Raw genomic sequence first — 21,914 nt, forward strand, 5'->3', positions numbered from 1 at the left:
AAAATTAAAAAACAAAACAAAACAATCTTTCATTGCACTTTGATAGCACGCTTCTTTGCACTAAGCAATTCGTAACTCTCCTTTTGGTGACAAAAAGGTTGCTAAATAGTTAGTTAATAATTCTATAAAGGTCATTTATAAATTTTGCGACAAGAAGTATTTTTTAACAATTTTCAAAGCTGGAGTTTTGAAAACTGTTGAGGCGGTGGGGAGGTGCCTGCGCAGTCTTGCACGGCCCTCACCTGCCAGTCACTCTTCAGAAAGAAGTCAGAGTTGCTTCTCCTATCCTTGTCATTCACAACTGAAAAGACTCCAATAGACAACGTTTTTGTTAGTTTCTCAGTTTTAGGTCAAGCTGGGGTACTAGAAACTTTTTTGTTACCATAAAGCTCTCTATTTGAGATACTACACTAACGACCATTCGTGACTACGGACCCTTCATCCTGAGTGCCCAGCACTCAGTAGTTGACCAATTTATTTTCATATCATGACTAAGTTAACTGGACAAGGTGTGTAACGTTCTTAACCTTTGCATGGGCATACAAAAATACTTGTATATTACAAGAGGTAAAAATGCATATTTTGAAAATAATTTTCCTATAGAAAGTAATGTGGCAAAGTTTGGATCAGACTATTAGCTTCTTGTTTTTTTTTTTTTTTTTTTTTTTCCACCCACTCATATGCTTTTTATATCAGTGTTTTTATAAGCATTTAAAATTAGAATATGATTATAATGTCATCCAAAATCATTTAATGAATGTCATGTACATACTGTTATATATTAAATATAACTGGTCACACAAAAATAAGTTGTACTTTCAACAAGAATTATTAAGCAATTGGAGTGCTTAAAATTCACGATTAATATAAAGGATGTAATATAAATCGGCGCCTCCATAGCCAGGTGGGCAGGAGCAGCAGTGCATGGCACACGCTTCTTGATTAGACCGGGGTTCCAGCCCGTGACCCACCAAATACGGAGGATGCGGAAAGGTCAGGGAATGACCACCGCATATCCCCGGAGCAATATGGCCTTAGTTGCTAATGCTCCTAAAAACCAAAAAATAATAATAATAAATGTAATATAAATCAATAAATAGAAAAAAAGATAATATTGTAGTGTGTGTGTGTGTGCACTCCACAGCAAAACTTGATGGTTGTCTAAACACAAATAGATACGGGCTACTCTACTTACTTATCTGATCACGTGAATAAAAGTGCATTACGTTGGGCAGCTTTTTAAATTTTTAATGCAGTTCCAGATATTTTAATTTGAATACATAAGAGTAGCATTTGTGTAACTCTGCCCTCGTGGGTAGCACAGTTGGTAGAATTGCCGTCTTCCTCATACCGGGTAGAAAAGACCTGAGTTTGAGTTCCATCAATGATGTGAGGAATCTTTATGGGCCTTTTTCACAATGTGGCTGAGTTAGCTGGTCTCAGTTGAGGGAGCATGATTCTTTCTCCTGGAAGTATGGATTTTTCATCCAGCAAACAGAAAATTGATCACAGAACACACATTGACAGACAATATACACGGTGCAGTATGGCCTTAGTCACTGATGCTCCTACAACAACAGCAACCATTGTGTAATTTTTAAAATTCTTTAAAAAGTCAGTGACAAACTGATTAAGATTTGCATCAGCTCAAAATGTTCCTAACAATGTAAGGTGCATATATGTGAAATATACATATCGTGAACTGACTTTACTTGAGGGGTACCTGTCCACTAGTTTTTACACACTCTCTCCACAAAGTATTACACTACAAACAGAAATAACCTGAACCTTTACAACAACATCATCATCAGCCATTTTCAATCCACTGCAGGATCAAGGCCTCTCTAGTGACTTTCCAGATCCTTCTGTTTTGTGCATTTACTACCCATGAACTCTTGAATTTCATGTGTCCATCTCCGCTGTTGTCTCTCAGGTTTTCTTTTAGCTCCTCTTGGGTAGCATGTCTTCGAGCTATGTGTCTTGCCAAAAAGTGGCGCGTCCGTAGCCAGGTGGGAAGGAGAAGCAGCAGTGCGTAGCACACGCTTCTTGATTAGACCGGGGTTTGAGCCCGTCACCACCAAATACGGAGGATGCAGAAAGGTCAGGGAATGACGACCGCATGTCCCGGAGCAATATGGCCTTAGTTGCTAATGCTCCTAAAAACCAAATAACAAACAACAATCTTGCCAAAGTCCATTTCAGTTCTTTAGTCTTGATAAGAATGTCCTTTACTTGAGTTTGCTGCCTAATCCATGTGTTTCTCTTCTTATCCAACAGTCTGATTCCTAATATAATTCTTTCCATTCTTTGCTGTGTAGTTTTCTGCTTCTCTTCCATTCTTTTGGTGAGTGCCCAAGTTTCATTTCCACAAGTCATGTTAGGGAGTATACATTGGTTCATTATTTTGTTTCAGACAATTTATAACAGGTCTGGGTAACTAAAAACACGTAATGAAAACAGTTTTCTTGAAGGCTACATAAGGAAAGCAAAAATAATGATTTTTTTTTTTTTTTTAACATGATAATAAAGTTTATTTAATGAGAAACTTTGCTTCTCTACACGGTTGGCTTAATTTGTCAATATATACTATAATTTTTACTTGCTACTAGGAACTCCCAATTGATTTTACAAATTAACTTTTTCTTGTGAGCTGTAGCACGTTATCCTTTGCAAATTTCATATTGTGAAAAAAATAATTTTTTTTTTAAATTCATTTAATGTATTTATTATGAGGTAATTGCAAAATTCAGTTCTGTTAACTGTGTCTAAAAAATTAATTTTAATTTGGCATTGCAGTTTGCAGTACAGATCTAAATTACAATTTGTTTGGAAAGCTGTTGATATTGTGGATCTTAGAAAATCTGAAATTTTATTACATTAGATCCAGTAAACTTTAATAACAAGCCTGAGATACATAATAAATGATTGGGGGGGGGGGGGGGTGCCTCTGTAGCCAGGTGAGCAGGAGCAGCAGTGTGTAGCACACACTTCTTGATTAGACCGGGGTTTGAGCCTATGACCACCAAATACGGAGGATGCGGAAAGGTCAGGGAATGACCACCGCATATCCTTGGAGCAATATGGCCTTAGTTGCTAATGCTCCTAAAAACCAAATAACAAACAAACAATAAATGGTTGGCTTAAAGTTTTTGAGCTCTTTAATCTAAACTGTTTTCTTTAAGATTTTAAGTAAAGAATACTGGTGTACATGTCTGTTTGGTTTCTCTGCTTTGACTTATGTACTTTTTTTTTTTAAGGATCCTTCTATAACCATAGATGTGATATTTTGTGGAGACTTTAATAGCACTCCAGAATTTGGTGTGTATCAGTTAATGACCACTGGTCAAGTACCTCAGGATTCTGCTGACTGGAGGAGTAGTAAGTTCCTTTTTAAATAATTTTTTAATTTAAAAGTGAAAATAAAATAATGTACAGTAGAACCTGGATAAGAAGTTTTCCAAGGGACTAGAGGTTTAGAACTTCTTACGTGGGAAGACTCCTTAGAAGTGAAATGACCTAAGGGTATGAAACATTAACTACACAAATAAAAATCAAAAGATGCACATACATAAGTTAAAGATCATTTTTAAGTACTATTTCAGAATTTATAAATATTTTACTCTGCAAATGGGAAACATTTTTAAACTGAGGATTTCTAATTGCTTAACATTCTGTTCATTAAACCCGTTACCAAATACTCATTAACAAGTTGGAAGAATGAACTCCTTTGGAGTTTCAACATACCTTAAAAGGTCACAATTACAATAAGAGAGAGCAACAATCCACTAAGTCAGTGGTTCTCAAACTACTGAGATCTATAGACCCTTTCAAAAATCAAAAGTTTACGGACCCCTTCAAAAACCAAAAAAAGTTTGCTGACCCCTAATATATATATATATATATGTGCATATGTTTCTGTGTGTGTGTATATATGTATGAACACTGGGTTTTCTGAAGAGAAAATTCAAAGTTTTATGTTAAAAACAACTTAGCTTTATTCTATTCTTATTTTTATATATAATAATAACTTTATCATCAATTTGCTATACATGGAACGAATAATTTGACCAATTCCAGAGGGTCCATTTTGCGGATCCCCAGCAACTAGTCTACGGACCCCAGTTTGGGAAATGCTAATGCTAAAAATGCTGCGCTAAGTAATTCAGAACTTCAGAAAAATCGGAACTTAATAGCAAGTGCTTCACGTGGTAAACGCTATCCAGTTATGGATATCAATGAAAACAATTACAGTATGTCATTTCTATTATATTAAAATGTTTATCCAAAAAAAGTATTTAGGGCTGAAAGCCTCAGACTATGGAAAATTCACTAATCGAACAAGTTAGTGCATAGCATCATTTCAGTTCGTAGTAAATCACTGAAGTAGGTGGCATCGTTTTTGTGATATCTCATATTGTGAATGTCTTCACAACGAGTTGCCCTGATATTGAACTACCTTCGACAGTGGATTCTTGGCGGATACCACCACTCCTGGGTGGCGATATCAGGGCAACTCGTGAAGGCATTCACAATATGAGATGTAAAAAACGATGCCATTTCACTGCTTCAGTGGTTTACTGCAAACTAAAATGATGCTTGGCCCAATACCCAGCATACCACACGGTGAGACAAATTATACCTTGTATAGTTATTGTATGAAAATATTGAAACTTAAAATTATAATGTGATGTTGAGCCAAATGAAAACAAGATTTCAATTGTCTAAATGTGAATTTTACACTGCTGCGAGCATAAATTTATTGATTAGCAGTGATGCTTTTACTGAACAGTGAAGCACTTTGTTTATCTTGTATATAAATAAATAAATTTTCTGTTTATACTCCTGGACGATGTCAGAGGAGAATACAAGACTGTAGTTAGTTGGAATGAGTTTGGTTTCCCCCATGAGTTACTCATCTTTTCAGCACACACAATGTGTAAATATGCTAGTAAACATAGACTTGAATAGGCATAATATGAAGTGTGATAAAAAAGTTCAGTGACTGACTTTGTACCTTGAAATTGTGGAGTTATAGCAAGTTGCAAAATGTTGGGTGATTAACCTAGACATACTAATATGTGAATCACCCATTTACTGCAACCAGTCTGAACTAGTGGACATTGAATAGAAGATATTTTATGTGTTTCATTATATTTTAAAATGAGTAGTTTTACTGAGCAGCAAATTTGCATCAGATTTTGTTTAAAATTAGGAAAATGTCCAACAGACTCCCACAAAACGTTAAAAACAGCTTTCAGAGAAGATGCTTTGTGTTGTTTGAAGACATTTCAGTAGTTTACAGTTTAAAGATAGCTGCTTGTCTGAAAATGGTCATCACTCTGGCTACCATTTACCTTCAAAAACCAGTGATTCAATTGCTTGTTATCTGATCAGGATTTCATCACTCATGATTTAGTGATTTATTTATTCCTGATCAGATCATGAGATATTACCAATGATGTCAGTCAATTTTAATACAAGATTTGGGAATGTGACACATTTCAGCTAAGTTTGGGCCTTGCATCCTCACTGATGAACAGAGAGGGCATCGAGTCACATGTAAATGTGCTACTGCTGACATAAACTTTGTTTCTTCCATCATTACTGATGACAAAACACGGATTTATGGCTGTGACCATAATGAACAATACCCTGTAGGATATTGTTCATTATGGTCATTATGAATTTGTCCTGACTCATGTGAACCAGTACAAATTCATACAGTGAACCAGGAATATTACAATACAGTTCTATGCTGATTGTGTGTTACTGGTCAGAGAAAACAGCTGGAAAAGTGGGATTTAGAAAATTGTCATTTGCATTGTGACAATGCCCCTGCACACTTGGCATTTTCCATTCAAGAATTTCTTGCAAAACACTCTTTCACTGATTCCAGTTTCCTGTGAGTTCCCCCCCTCCCCAAGCTAAAAGCCCCCCTTAAAAGGTTACAGATTTTCAGTGACTTTTAGTTCAGTCCCCCAAACTTTTTGATTCTATCTTATACATGATAAATAAAGTGAAGTGGTGCACTGTGAGCAAAGTAGTCGTTACAGTAAAAAATCCACAAACAACCAATCTTTTGACAAGAAAGTTTAAATTAATATGAGTTATTCCTAATACTGTGTAATCTTAGCAATAATTTTTTATACTTGGAACTGAATATCATCAGAGTACATTTTTTGCCTCTGGGAGGAGAAATAAAAGGCCACAATTAGAGAAGTCCAGTTAAATCTTTTATATAAAAGTCAAAATGCAATGTAGGATAAGAGTATTTTTTTATGTAGTAAAGGTGACATTACAAATGAAAATAAAAATGCCAAATACTTTGATTGATTGATTTTTAATGTTTCATCAGAGCACTTAAAATTTGGCCTTCAATCTTGTACTTAACTTATTTTTCATTTGCAGAAATTTTTTTTCTGCAAATGAAAAATAACCAAAAACCAAAGCAGTGTTAGTATTAGCATTAGTAGAGGCATATGATGCAAGAAAGCAAGCTTATTTAGTATCAGTCAAAAAAAAAAAAAAAAAAAAAAACCTTCCCATTTCACTCATCCATTCACTCCAAAAGTTTGTCTAGTTCAGCCTTGAATTTATTTAAGCTGTCAACTTCCACAACAGATGGAAGTTTGTTCCAGCAATCAACCATCCAATAGTTCCAAGTAATTTACATTGTTTTATTCTATTTCATTGAAGTTACTTTATATCTGTGGTGTATACAATAATTAAATAAAATGCTACACCACTATAGCAACATTACAAATATTATTATAAGTTGAATAACATTATATTCTTAAGAAATCTTAAAACATAACATTTGTTTTTCCAGATGAAGAAGAAGCAGTACTTGATCTAACAGTAAGTCACAATTTATCATTGGAGAGTGCCTGTGGGTGCCCACCTTATACAAACTACACTGTTGGTTTCGCAGGATGCCTGGATTATATATTCTATGATAAAAGTAATCTTCAGGTAGTTGAAAATGTTCCTTTACCTTCCCATGAACAAGTGATTCAGAACACTGCTTTGCCCAGTCTGTTTTTTCCATCAGATCACTTAGCATTAGTTGCAACGCTACAGTGGAGATGATGTCTTGAATGTATAGGTTATAGTAGAGTATAACTGAAATAATATATTCTTCATTAAACTGCAATGTAATCAGATTATTCACCATTGGATTCGTTTTGTTAAAATTATTTTTCAAGATAAATTAAGCATTAGTATCTTCTTAAAATATTTAGTATTAGCCATATAGTACAAGGGAGCCACAAGCTTTTGCTACACCAGTCGAAAAAGATAAGAAAATACAAATTATGTGCTTTTCTCCTTGCATAGGTAACTATCCTTTGAATTTATTCAAACTGTCAGCCTCAACTACCTGTAGAAGCAACTTGTTCCAATAATCTGTGACTTTCTGGCTAAAAGAAAACTTTCTGCAATGTAATCTAAACTTCTTCCTCTGTAATTTGAATTTATAGCCCCTAAGTCTGCCTTCTAAACCTCAGTCAGGTTCCCTCTAATGCCTGGTTGCCAAGCTCTGTAGTCACGTAATCAGTCTTTCCTTGTACGGTCACCCTTCTGAGAATCTCACCATGCAGGTTGTCTGTTTTTGACAGTATTTCAAATGCAGTCTTACAATTACCTTATACAGTGGTATTATTACCTCCTATCTCTAAAGGCTATTGTTCAATAAATCATCAACAGGACACCATGGCTTTCCTGGCTACCTGTTTACACTGCTTAGAAAACTTCATATCTGCATGTATTGTAACTCCTAGATCCCTTTCTTCTCTACTGTTTTTAATTCAATCCTGCCAAGTGTTAAGACCTTGCATTTTGGCTGCATTAAAACATAGCTGCCACTTATTTGACCATTCTTGTAGCCTCTTCAAGTCATACTGAAGGAGCACTACTTGCATTAGCATTAGTAGAGGCATATGATGCAAGAAAGCAAACTTATGCAGCATCAGCTTGCTTTCTTGTATCATTAAAAAAAAAAAAAAAACCCCACTCAAATTTCACCCCTCCGTTCGTTCAAAATACCTGTTCAGCCGAGCCTTAAATTTATTTAGGCTATCAACTTCCACAACAAGGGATGGAAGTCTTCCACCAACCAACTACCCGCTGGCTAAAGGCAAATTTCCGCACATCTATCCTACATTTGTCTTTCCTCAATTTGAATTTATGCCCTCTCAGGTGATTATTCTGAGCAAGAGGAAGAATCCCATTGGCATTGAGCATACTCAAACCATTCAAGGCTTTATACACCTCTATCAGATTACCTCGCCTGTGCCTAGTCTCCAGACACTGTAATTTGTAAAATTTAAGCCTTTCTTCGTAAGAGCAACCCTTTGTTCCATTCACTAATCTTGTTGCCCTTTCTCTGTACTCGTTCCAGCAGCTCTACGTGCTTCTTGAAATGAGACCTCCAGACCTGTATACAGTACTCAAGGTGTGGCCTGACCATTGCCTTATACAAGGGAATAATCACCTCCTTATTCCTGCTAGAAAAATTCTTGTATATCATTGATAAGACACCATAGCTACTCTTGCAGATTGTCTGCACTGCTCAGAAAACTTCATATCTGCCTGCACAATTACCCCAGGTCCTTTTCATTCTCTACGACTATCAGTGTAGTACCACAGAGTTGATTTCATTTGCCACTGCTCAACCTTTCCAGATCCTGTTGCAGCAGCATAGCATCAGTAGTGCCCTTAACAACCCTGCCAACCTTTGTATCATCTGCAAACTTGGACATTAAGCGTGATATACCATCATCAATATCATTTATAAATACAGAAAACAATAATGGACCTAACACTGAACCCTGAGGAACTCCACTAATAACATTAATCCATGATGAGCAGTGTCCATTGATTACCACTCTCTGTCTTCTCCCCCTCAACCATCCCTTTATCCATAGCAGCAATTTGCCTCCAGTGCCACACTGCTCCAGTTTGTGCAGCTGTCTTCTGTGTGCAACAGTATCAAAAGCCTATATATTTGGATCTTAGAACGGCTTTTGATACTGTTGCACAGACTTTCCCTTAACAAAACCATGCTGTGTCCTAGCTATAACTGAATTTATAATCCTGCAGTTCCTCCATTAATTTTCCTGGAACAGAAGTTAAATTCACAGGTCTGTAATTATTTGTGTCAGCCTTTGTGAATTGGTGTCACATTTGCACATCTCTAGTCCATGGGTATCTCCCCTGAGTCCAAAGAAGCTCTCATAATTATGGCTAAGGGTTTGCTTACTTCCTTTGCTGCCTCCTTTAATATAACTGGATAGATCCCATCCACCCCAGGTGCCTTTTTTATGTTTATCCTCAACAATTTCTCCTCCACTTTCCTCTCAGTTATTACAAAATCATCTAGCTCATTGCCAGAGTTTACTTCACCTCTGGCATTCCCCTTCCTGAATAACTCCTCCTGTGTGAATGTAGATGCAAAATACTCGTTTAGTTTGTTAGCCAACCTGAGCAGGATCCTCAACTGTTGAACTTGGCACTGATCATTAATAACTCTCCTAGCTTTTACATCATCTGCAAATTTTTACATCGTGCCCATTATCCCTTCATTGATGTTTATGAAAATCAGAAATAACAGTGGTCCAAGGATTGATCCATTGGGGGGGGGGGTTCACTTCTGATGTTACACCAATCTGAAGAATATCCATTAATTACAACTCTCTGCCTTTTGCAGGGGGGCAGGCCTCACTTCTGATGTTACACCAATCTGAAGAATATCCATTAATTACAACTCTCTGCCTTTCCCTAGAGCCATTCTGCAGTCCATCTTAGAATCTTACCAGTAATCCCAACGTGCTCCAGCTTATACCGTAACCTCTCATGAGGCATTGAGTCAAATGCCTTCCTAAAATCTAAATAAACTATGTCAAAATTGTTTCTTACATCCATCTCATGAATAATTGTGTCAAAATAGCTTGTCAGATTAGTTAGACATGATTTTCCCTAACAAAACCATGTTGTGTGTTCTTCAGAATGCCATTTCTAACTAAATGTCCCTTGATTGCACTCTTAATCATTGCCTCTAAGATCTTCCCTACCACTGACTTCACTGGTAGGGAAGATCTTAAAGGTAGTTACTGACTTCAATCTTAAAACCACCTTTATGTATTGACAATATGTTGGCATTTCTTGTCCAAAGGAATTAACTTCAATGGTTCAATACACTCTCTGATTGCCTCCCTGAAATTTACTGGGTATATACCATCAACTCTAGGAGCCTTACTTGCTTTAAGCTTGAATGTTTTTTTAATAAACAGTCACTTGTAATTATGAAATCACTAATTTCATATGGTTCAGCCTCTCCTCAGTGTGAAGGGTTTTTCGTCTGTAAAGACCTATGTGAAATATCCCTTCAGTTCATTAGCTGAATTATACAGGTCTCAAATTCCAGTAAAACAAACTCTACAATAACAAAATTTTCAGAATAACAAACAATTTTCCTGTGTTTTAAAGAACTTACTTAATAAAATCATTAAACAGATCTCTTTATAATGAAATCAAAATTTCAGCATAATGAATATTTGCTGCATAAAAATAAAATTAATTCCATACCTGTGCAAAAATAAACATTAATTACATTTTTCTTTGCTTAGATAGGTACGGTACAGGTTACCTACTTTGGCTAAATTCAGCTAGTTTTGGGCTTAGCAGCATTGCTCAACAATGTTTAGGTGTTGTCCCAAAGTTCAGCATGATAATTCATTATGAAATAAGCAATAAGACATGGATTGTAGGAAAGAAAATTTCAAGTATTGTTGCCATTTTTATGCATTATTCAGAGTTCTTCTGTATTTCAAGCATCATTTCCATTTTATTTTCATTATCTAGAGTTATCCATATGTGGAGATGTTTGGTCTTCTGTTCTCAAGTGTTATATATACTGTACTATGTGTAGTTAGAATTAGTGCAGATTACAAAGTGATTTAATTAATTATTTTTTATTTTGGTGACCATTAATATGTACAAAAAGAACAATTCACATTAAAAGAAAAATTATTGATTTTTTAAAAAAGAGATGCTGGGAAGAAGAAAAGTGAAGTTGCAAAAGAATTTGGCATTACTCCTTTGACATTTTGTAGAATTTTAAAAGATCATAAAAAGATTGAAGACAAGATTAAAGAGAGAGCCTTGGGACCTCAAAGAAAGAAAATTTGAAGCACTTTACATGATGGCATCAATAAAGATGTTTTTTTGTGGTTACAAAAGTAGAATGTTTGGCAAAACATTCTACTCTCAGCAAAATGTTTGGTCAAGAAATATTCCCATTAGTGGTCCAACTATATGTGAAAGGCATTAGATTTTTGGAAACTTTTATAACATGATAATTTTCAAGCAAGTGTCAGATGGCTCAACGGGTTTTGAGGATGATATGAAATAGAGTCCCAGGAAATCTGTTGAGAAGGGAATGTAGTACCACAGAATTGAGTTAACGAATGATGTACTAGTGAAATTAAAAGGATAATTGCAGAATATAATATCGATGATATTTAATGTGATGTGATGGTTGTTGTTATTTGGTTTTTAGGAGCATTAACAACTAAGGCCATATTGCTCCGGGGATATGTGGTGGTCATTCCCTGACCTTTCCGAATCCTTTGTACTTGGTGGTCACGGGCTCGAACCCCGGTCTAATCAAGAAGCGTGTGCTACGCACTGCTGCTCCTGCCCACCTGTCTATGGAGGCACTTATGCGATGAGATGGATGTGTTCTATCAGTTACTTCCATGTCATACATTCACTGTTAAAGGAGATCTATGCAGAGGAGGGAGGAAATTAAAACACAGTTAACTGTCTTGTTTTGCTGCAATGCTTTGGAACAGAAAAGCTGAAACTATTGATCATTGGAATATATGCAAATCCGCAACATTTTAAGAATGTTCAGTCACTTAACTAATTATTGTTCAAACAAACATGCTTGGATTACACAAGCAATATTTAACGAATGGCTAAAAAACTTAGATGCCCAAATGAAAAGACAAAAAAGAAAATCCTTCTCTTAATTGATAATTGCTCAACACATAATTTGACTTGTGTATTACAAAATGTTAAAGTTGAATTTTTACCTCCTTTGGACTTAGGAATTATACATGCAATCAAAATGCATTACAGAAGTTGACTTATCAGAAAGCTATTACTAAAATAAGTTTCTAAAGTTTAGGACAATGAAAAAATAGATGTTAAAGCAGTATGTGATTATATTATTGTTGTGCATGGTGGTCTGTAAAAGAGTCAACCATATTAAAGTGTTGGAAGAAGACGTCAATTCTTGAAAATAGCAATCTTAAAATACCAGAGAAGTGGAACATGAGGTTAGAGAAATGTGGGATTCTACAGTTGCTACCATGGGAGCATCATTAACTGCTTCTGAACACAGTTAATTATTGAAAATATACGGGCATCTTTGTGTAATGCCTATGTGAGGTTTGAGAGAATTATAGAAATTAATTTCACAAAATTACAGAAGCCAAATTTAAAGAAATTTTAATAAAAAAATTTTGTCTACCAGATACTGATGTTTACCCCTTGTGGTTAAGCACTGAAGCTAATATTAGGAGGGATTTAAAATTTTAGTTTAAAGAAGGAATATGGCACACTTAAATCTCAGAAACTGCACTTTTATGTCTCGTGACCAAAGTGCCATTTCCAAGATTTAAGTGATCTTTAATATTTTTTTTTTTACAGCAGTGATATTCATGCATTGCTCTTTTCCTTTACATGTAATAGCATCTATCAGGCAGAACAATTTAAAATGCAGTTGCCTGAAAACCTGACATTAAGATTTGGATCCCTCCCTTTCTTCAGGTACTGCAAAACTTTTTTTAAGTAGTACCATTGCAAATTGAGTCATACTTAACTTAACGTTACTGAAAAGTCAATAACATTAAACATTTGGCAGTTTACTTCTCCATTATATGTACAGTGTACAAATGTATGCATTCAATGTTTGGCAGCCATAAATGCACAGAAAAACCCATTAAATGGTTCTCTGATTTGAAGTGTCAAGATGTCTGTTGAAAATGATATTAATTTAGAGGAATGTAAGAATGTAACTGGATATCATATTGTGATGGAAGAAGAAATAGTAATAGTATTTCAAAGGGAAAATCTGTCGGGGAAGAAAAAGTAAAATTTACACACAAGCAGAAGCTTTCTTGATACTCTTATTAAATTTGCTAATTCTGATGAGGAATTCAAAAAATATTTTTATGCTGTAATAAAAATAAAAATACAGTTGGACCTTTACACACCAGAAAATTTCTGATTTCTTCAAAAAAGAGACGTAAGATTGGAGAAGGATTAACTATGTATAATAAATTGATAGTTATTAATGTTTTAGTGCATTAATCTAAAATGACCATTAAGAGAATATATGAAGAAGTAGAATTGCAATTCTACCTCTTTCTCCTTCAACATTTCTTAAATTTTTTGCCTTCAGTATATAGAGGGTGATTTAAAAGTCACTACCTCTTTTTAAAAAGTATGGTTGATGTTATGGGACATAAAATATTTAATCAAGCAGTATTTGTTGGAAGTGAAGTAAATGATGCAAAATGGCAATTTTGTGTTATTTACTTTACACGTATTTAAATCTCAATGTAGGCACCACTTTCTAAATCTGATCACTGTATCTGAAAGAAATTCCACAGGAATGCTGCCAGATACTTCCCCTCTAATAATTTCCTTTATTTCAACAACAGTTCTTGATTTTCTTTGCACCAGCCTCAAAAATTAAAAAAAATCCACTGGGTTCAAATCAGAGTTCCCTGCAGGCCACTGTGTTGACACGTCAACCAGTCCATCTGTTTGGGAGAATAATTTCAAGTCAGTTTTGCACAGGAATATTGTACAAAACTGAGTCACACATATGGGGGTAAGGAATGACAGGAAAAAAAAAAAAATTGAAAACAGCCAAGTATCTTATAAAATGTATAGGCCAAAAATTCTGTCATATATCATCACACTTTGTGATGACTTTGCCTCTTCACATAGCCTGGTCCCAATAATGACTGTTGTGTCTGTTAGTGGGGCTCAAATGTGAAATTGTATTCATTGATCAAATAATATTCTTTGAGGTTTTGCCAGCCCTCCACTCCAACTCTGTTATTTTATTACAATTTTCTAGAAGATTGTGATAAAAGAATGGAATTTGCTGAAATCATGTAAAAATCATGCAGACTGTAATGCAGGTTATTATTGTAACAAGTTGAATAAATATTCTACATGATTTCTACACTCCTAAAGCAGCATTGCGATAGCTAGTGATTTACCGCAACAATCATCCTGTAGTTGTTTGTCCTTTGTAAAAATATGAATCAAAGCATAATGTAGTGCAGTTCATTGTTTAATTAACTGGTGCTACTACTTATAGATATTCAAAAATAAAAATTCTTATTTAAGAAAATTTTAATACAGTTTTTCAACAAATGCTTTGAATTACAATATTCTACAAAATGTTAAAATTTCGCATCATCACTGAAAAGTTGTGTCTTCACTGAATGCCCCAGCAAGTCTAAATTCTTCTGAAGTTAACACACAATACATCCGCTGTGGTGATGGAATGGAATAGGGGGCAGGACGCGGAACCTTTGTCCTCAAGATAAATTCTTTGCCTGAGGGATCAGGAAACTCAAATACGGTGGGATGGTGGCTATTGGCATCAGAGTATGTTGAAGAAGATGCTAGCTGCTTTTCATCAATTATTAAGTGTGAGGCCTGAAAAATGTAAATTAATTTTTTTGTTTCATCAATTATAATCAAATCAGAAGTAACACAATATGTTTTAAAGTAAAAGAATTAATGTGAAGAGTGATGCTAAAGTTCCTCTCCATAGATATTCTTCCAGTTTTCTTGAAAGATGGAATCCAGAAGAGCTGCCAGTTGTTATGTAGTTGTATTCTGTGGAATGCTTTACATCTAATTATAAAATTCCCTCTATTCATATGATTTAATTTGATTAAATGTTAAGGACTTGTTGATGTAACCTTAACCTTGAGAGTAGGATTCAGTACTAGCACCTGGTTGGACAAACCTCTCAGCAAAATATTTAATGGACATTAGTCACTAGTTTAAGGGAAGCAGTTGTTACTCCATCTACCTTCCTAAATATACATATAGTATTACTCAAGTCATTTTGGAAGAAATATATTACTGTTTTCTAGGATGAGTGGTGTACCATAGGATTCAGATGTTGGATCCTTACTCATTTTAATATTTATTAATGAAGGTATTTTAAGTTCAGTGTCTTAAGTTTACTGATGATACAAAGGCAGGCACTGATTAATGACAGTAATTACAGTATGCTTTAAAAAGATAGGAAAAGAATGGCCATTGAGGTTTACCATCATTCAAAGTACCATTTGGGTAGCATCAAGCTCAAGGTAGTTAATAAGGAAAAAGCTTAGGCATAATTTTCAGTTGATGTGACACTGTCTGAGCTGTGCAGACAGGCTGCTAGGTCTACTCTTATGCAGTTCTGTCAATGATATACACAAATATTGTCAGCAGGGACAAAGTGGTGTCTTTTTGATAGAGATGGTGATTGTTCTGTTTTATAAAGCAATGATTCGGCCACATCTTGAAAACCGCATACTGAATTGAACAACTCATTTTAAAAAGGATGTATAAGAATAATGAGATTAGTTGGTGGGGAAAAAAGGGTATTCTTACTTTTTTCTTGCAAGCAAAACAGGTTCTGTAAATTGCATCGCTTGGAAACCAGACATCTGCATGCTGACTTAAATGAAGTGGTTAAGGCTTTAAAAGGGTTGAGTAAACTAATGCTGATGGCAGCTTTATGATGATGTGTTTATAGTGATGTATCAGCTTCATTCCTTTGCATCATTTATCCAATATTAATACTAATGCCGCCAGTCGTTAAGTAATTTGTATTATGTGGGAAGCACCATGCAGCAAACATTAAGGCAGTGGTTTTCAACAGGGGTGCTGCAACAACATTCCAGGGGCACCATATAATTTGGGTTTAAGTTATTTAAACTTAATTTTTTTTTGAAATTTATATATTTATTTCATTATAATAAGATGTACGGTATCCATTAATGTACCGTATCTTTTTAATTTTGTGGTGATCTATAATTGATGTTTTATTTAGTACCTCTACATAAAGAATAAAATTATTATATAAGTATATATAAATTTGTATTATGAATTGTAATTGTTTATAATTATATTTTATTTTATTTTATTTTATTTTATTTTATTAATAAAAAGATACACAACAGGTAACCATTAACAGTGTATCTGAGATCAGATCAATAAACATAATAACAATAATGTGAAATCCTACAGGACGATAAACATTGATACAAATTCAAACAATAAAGCATATGTACAAAAGAGGATTGTATTAAGTTAAGTTACCGGTAAAACAAGTAATAATTAATCCGTTAGAGAATAGAAAAATAATATAACAAATAATAAGCTACAATAATTAGATGTGAGCTAGTCACTTTGCAGTTTAAGTGAAGAGGCAAACTTGTGGATGGAGTTCATCAGTGATTGGGAGTTGTCAAAGAAGTCAATGCGAGAGTCATTTGCTGATTTGCTGATTCTGTTCAGTGGACTGAACTTCATTAAGTCCGTGTTGGCAGAGTCAAGGCGAAACGGTGTAAGGTTCCTGACTTGTCTACAGGGAGCATTGAAGTTTATTTTACTCAGGATATCAGATGCTTCATAAATTCCAGTGATTACTTTGGCTAGGAGGGCGATGTCAGCAGTAACTCTTCTAGTGCACAGAGGCCTTAGATGAAAGTAATCACACAGCGATTCATAATACACTGAGTGATAGAATAGAGGATTGCGGTACGTAAGGTAACGGATAAAGTTTTTTTGGACTGCTTCAATTTTGTTAGTTAAAGTCTTTGTGTGAGGATTCCAGATGGGTGAACTGAATTCAAGGATTGGCAGTACAATAGTTTTATAAAGGATAACCGCATATCTGTAGTTTTTGAACTTGTATGTGTTCCGTTTGATGAATCCCAGTGTTTTGAATGCTTTGCTGGTGATTTTAAGGACATGGGCATCGAATTTAGCACTGCTGGAAAAGAGAATCCCTAAGTCGTTAACTTGGTCACACCTTTCGATGATCACAGAGTTAATACTATACTCCGTATTCATTAGTTGTGGAGATCTGCAAGATGAGAAAGAGATAACTTTGCACTTCGAGGGGTTAGCAGACAAGCCATTCAGAGATAGCCACAGAGAGAATTTATTGAGAGCACATTGAAGTTGTTGAGAATCGGTAGTCTCCTTCACTGCTGAGTAGATCTTAAGATCATCTGCATAGAGAGCAACTTGAACATTGGAGGTGTAGATGAAAGAAGGAAGATCATTTACGAAAACAATGAAGAGAAGAGGACCTAAGGGAGAGCCTTGTGGTACTCCGCTTAGTGGTATAAAACAGTCTGAGTTCACTTGATCGATGATAACGCTCAAGGAACGATGCGTAATATAGCTGCGTAGCCATGAGAGCAAAGGGTCACGGATGCCATACAGCTTAAGTTTTTCCAGAAGTTGTTCGTGTGGGACTTTATCAAATGCCTTAGATATGTCTGTGTAGACTGCATCAACTTGTAGGTGGTTATCAAGAGCTTCAGAGGTGTATTGCCAGAAAGGAAGTAAATTTGTGACTACTGACTTGCCACTGCAGAAACCATGTTGATTCTGATCGATAAAAGGCTTGAAGAATTCGAAGAGATGTTTGTGCACTGCTGTGTCGAAGAGTTTAGCCAGGCTGTTTTGCAAGGTTATGGGTCTGTAATCGCATACGTCATTTTTATCACCTTTTTTGAAAATAGGAACTATATTGACCTGCTTAAAGTGATTAGGATACTTCCCCAGCCTGAGAGACAGGTTGAAGATCCGCAGTATGAGGGGTTTCAATGTAGTGACAGTCCTTTTCCAAAATAGGCCTGGAATGTCATCTGGGCCTCTAGTATAGTCATTTTTCATGCTTTTTAATGCCGAGTTTAAATCTTCATCAGTGATAAAGAGATTAATGAGGATATCATCTTTAACAGGTGTGAAGTCAGGAAATGAGGCAGGTCTCAATGTATCATTTGTTTGAATTCTAGAAAAGTGTTTGGCAAACTCTTGAGCAATACTGAATTCGTCAGATAAGAGAATTCCATCTGCGTTTCGGAGTTGTAACTTTCTACTGGTTATGTTCTTATGCTTCATGAAATTCCAGAATGGTTTGATATCTCTGTGAGTAAGCAGACTATCCTGAACTGACTCTGTATACATGTTGTAGGAGTTTAATATGAGAGTTTTCACTTCTTTGCGGAGTTGGCTGAATATTTCATAGTATTGACTGTCACCTGTTTGCTTATATTTGTTTCTGTAGAATTCTTTGGATTTAATTTTACGTATTAGTTCACTATTATACCAGTGCGGGTAGGTAGAGCGTGCGGTAAGATGGGATTGAGGAACAATGTCAGATATAACTGAATGGACACAGTTAATCATGTTGTTGGTGAGTACATCGATGTCATCCATAGCGTCAGCGAGCTGCTTGTCTACGTTTCTTAGAGCTAGGTTGAGCAGAGGCCAGTCAGCCTTTCTGAAATTGAATCGAGGAGTACGGGAGCTGCATTTGAAGTTATGAGAAGTCACTGTGATGTCAAAAGTAATTGGTGAATGATCCGAGTGAAATATGGGGTTGTCGGTGTGAACATCTATATGAGTAGAGGAAAATATTAGGTCGAGGTAGGCATTTTCTCTGGTTGGAAAGTTGCAAATTTGTTCCAGACCATAGCTGTGAAGCATATTAAAGAGAGCCCTAGTCTGCAGTGATGGAGAAGAAGATTCTAAATTGGCCATTTGACAGTTAAAGTCACCCAAAACCATTGCTATGTCGGCAGATTGAATTAGTGGGAAGATTGATTCCAGCGAGCTTTCTAAGTACTGGAGCTCTATATTAGTTAAGGGAGGTGGAAAATAAAGCAATACTATTAAAACCTTTAACTTGCCAAGATGAAGAAGGCAGTATACTGATTCAATATTTGTGAAATTTGATGCAGTTTCACAGAGTATATGGTTAGAATGTATAATAGCTACTCCGCCTCCACGAGATCCTCTGTCCTTTCTATGGATTGTATATTGTCCATCTATAATTTCCTGATCATCAATATTTATGGAGAGCCAGGTTTCAGTGAGCAGGTAAATGTCGTAAATATGTGAGCCTTGGATTGCTCTGAAGTGGTTTAGGTTGCTAATTATACTCCTGCAATTCTGAAGGTAAACACTGAACAGTTGGGATCTGGGGATTCTATGACGAGAGGAGAACGTAGTATGTGTAGATAGCAGGGTATCTGATTGCTATGCCGGTGGAGAGGAGATTTTGGACTCCCTTGATGGTCTGTCCGTGAAGCGTTTTACTAGAGCCCCTGATAAAAGGGATCTTAGATTCAACACTTTTTCTGTTTGTGATGGAAGGCATGTTATTATAAAAGATGAGTAGGCGGGACATCGTGTCTTCAGAGAACGGACATCTACTCCGAAACCATATTCTTCTTTAATTAGGTTGATAAGATCTTCAGATTTAGTGGAGGGTCCAAGTCTAGAAAGAAAAATTCGGTCTTTTGTGGGAATAATTGTGATATTATACTTGTGTTTGAGTAACTGAGATTTTTCTGCAGTAGTTACATTCTGTGTTTGATGAGTTATGGCTGGAAGCTTGGAGAAAGTACCTTGAGATATAGATGCTTTAATATTTTCTGACGGTTTGTTCTGTTTTGATCTTTGGTGCGATATTTGAGACTGGCAATCAGAAACAGGTTTACTCACTGTGGCGGCAGATCTACAGACAGGTTTGCAGACCTCATTAGATGTGGCAGCAGTTATTTTTGCATATGTTGCCTTAACTGATGTTGAAGAGGATTCCGCTTGGTGACTCTGAGCTTGTGAAATAGAAGTACAGACAGAACTGTTCCGCAGAGGAGAGTAGGTGGGAGGAGTGGTTCTATTTACATCAGAAGAATCATCTAACAGAGTCTGTTTGGCAATAAATTGCTCAGTTGAATGACTTGAATCATGAATGTTAGCAGGCTTGGGCAAGTTAATATTTGCAGCAGTAGAACTATTGAGGCCGGTGGAAGGTGAAGATCTGGTCTCAGTACTGAGGGCATCGTCAGTTAATGAAGAATTCGTATTCACTTTGAGCCCATTGGTGTCGAGAGTAGGTTCAGAATTCTTCCTAGCTTCCCTTAAGTGGCAAGACATAACTGATGTGAGATTTTTAATTTGGGCGTTAATGTCAGAAATTTCAGCCTGTTGATTAGCTAATATTGTTTTTATACCACAAATCTCCGTGTATAGCTCGCTGTTTCCTTCATTGAGTGTATTAGAATCCAGGAGAATTTCAGAGTTTGCAGTATGAGGTGCACTGATTAGATGAGTTTGAATGAGGATTTTCTGCATAGTGTTAAAGAGTAGTTCCTGGAATTCAGTTGATTGCAGAATACCAAAGGTTGGATTCAGAGTTTCCGTAGGGAAGGAGTTAGCGCTGAGATCTTCTGACAGCACAGATGTTTGAGTTGATGCATCTGAGATTTGATGCGACAACAAAGAAGGATTAGAGGCTTCATCCATGTACGATTCAGAGTCGGTATTTCTAGTTATTGGCATGATATTTGTCTCAAATGTACTAGAGTACGGCATTTCAACTTTGTTAGCCGAAGAGGAGGAAAGTGACTCAGGTTCCGTGCTGTTTGGCGTTGCAACAGTTATAGGGCTTTTCTGAGAATTTCTGAGTCGACATCTATCACAACAGAATGATTTCCGCCGACTTTTATTTAATTTTTTCAGGTCAGAATGTGTACAGTCATTGCATATTAATTGTTTGCACTCAATACATTGGACAATGGGGTCAGAGCTGGTCCCACAGATGGTGCAGACGTTAGAATTTTGACAGGAGGTAGTATTTGTCATATTGAATTCAGTTACTGTAGTTTTACTAGATAATTTAATATCACCACAGTTGTGGTTTAGCAAGCAATAGGCACTGTGACCAGCCGGTCGCCTTAGTTGCCCTGCAGTGAAATCCACAGGGAGCAGGGGACTAAGTAGGGAGGGAAGAACAGAGCGGCTAGGCAAAACTCTAATGCCTGGTCAAGGTCAAGTGTCTGTTGGACACATGTATAAGTTGAACTACAAGATAATGGCTGAAAGCGCTTGTATGGAGTAGCGGAATGAACATGCAGAAATTCATTTAATACTTATCTGTTGTCCGTTCAAATAATACAGTACTTGCACCTGGCAGTCCAAGGGCCTATCCTTATGTGGTGGCACTAATAGGAACTTAATACTTTAAATAAAAAACACACAAAACAAGAAAAGTTTACGGAGCATATCATACAGACAGCCGGACACAATCATCCCCCTAGCGGAAAAAAAATGATAGTTAGTATGATAGTTAGTTATATTATTATAACTAACTATCATATAAACATATTTTTTTAATATTATATATATATACACACAGAGAGAATCGGATTATTAAAAGGTTGAAAACCACTGTTAGGTATTTCTTTTGGCCTAGTGGTGCGGTGAAAAAATTACTGGGACACTAAGGATACAGATTCGTAGCTGAGTAGTCAGGAGCGGGAGTGCACTAGCACACGCTCTTTGAGTAGACCAGGGTTCAAGTCCCTGACTGCTGAATACGGTCGATCTGCCAACCCGCACTGGACCAGCGTGGCAGATTATGGTCCATTTCCCTCAGCATGAATTGTTGAGGAGGCTTCCATCCTGCAGTGGGTTGATAATGGCTGCACTTTACCTTTTTTTTTTTTTTAAGGGCACCACCGTGAACCAAGAAAGTTTGGGAACATCCTTCATATGTCACAATCAAAAATTAGGTTGCA

General features: G+C 36.1%; 2 protein-coding genes across 2 annotated transcripts in view; one reads left to right on the forward strand and one right to left on the reverse strand.

Annotated features, from left to right (window-relative positions):
- LOC150082257 (2',5'-phosphodiesterase 12-like) overlaps nucleotides 1-7,089 on the forward strand; it is a 66,906-nt gene extending 59,817 nt beyond the window's left edge. Inside the window, exons 6-7 of the mRNA XM_090380464.1 lie at nucleotides 3,258-3,378; nucleotides 6,830-7,089. Of these exons, the coding sequence (XP_090236590.1) occupies nucleotides 3,258-3,378; nucleotides 6,830-7,089 (381 nt within the window). The remainder of the gene's footprint in view (nucleotides 1-3,257; nucleotides 3,379-6,829) is intronic.
- Nucleotides 7,090-14,502: 7,413 nt separating this feature from the next.
- Rab3GAP1 (RAB3 GTPase activating protein subunit 1) overlaps nucleotides 14,503-21,914 on the reverse strand; it is a 342,380-nt gene continuing 334,968 nt past the window's right edge. Inside the window, exon 25 of the mRNA XM_090380465.1 lies at nucleotides 14,503-14,745. Coding sequence (XP_090236591.1) covers nucleotides 14,503-14,745 — 243 coding nt within the window. The remainder of the gene's footprint in view (nucleotides 14,746-21,914) is intronic.

This window comes from Mastigoproctus giganteus, chromosome 8, assembly GCF_048544385.1.
Source record: "Mastigoproctus giganteus isolate SK-2022 chromosome 8, ASM4854438v1, whole genome shotgun sequence".
Classification (NCBI taxonomy): domain Eukaryota; kingdom Metazoa; phylum Arthropoda; class Arachnida; order Uropygi; family Thelyphonidae; genus Mastigoproctus; species Mastigoproctus giganteus.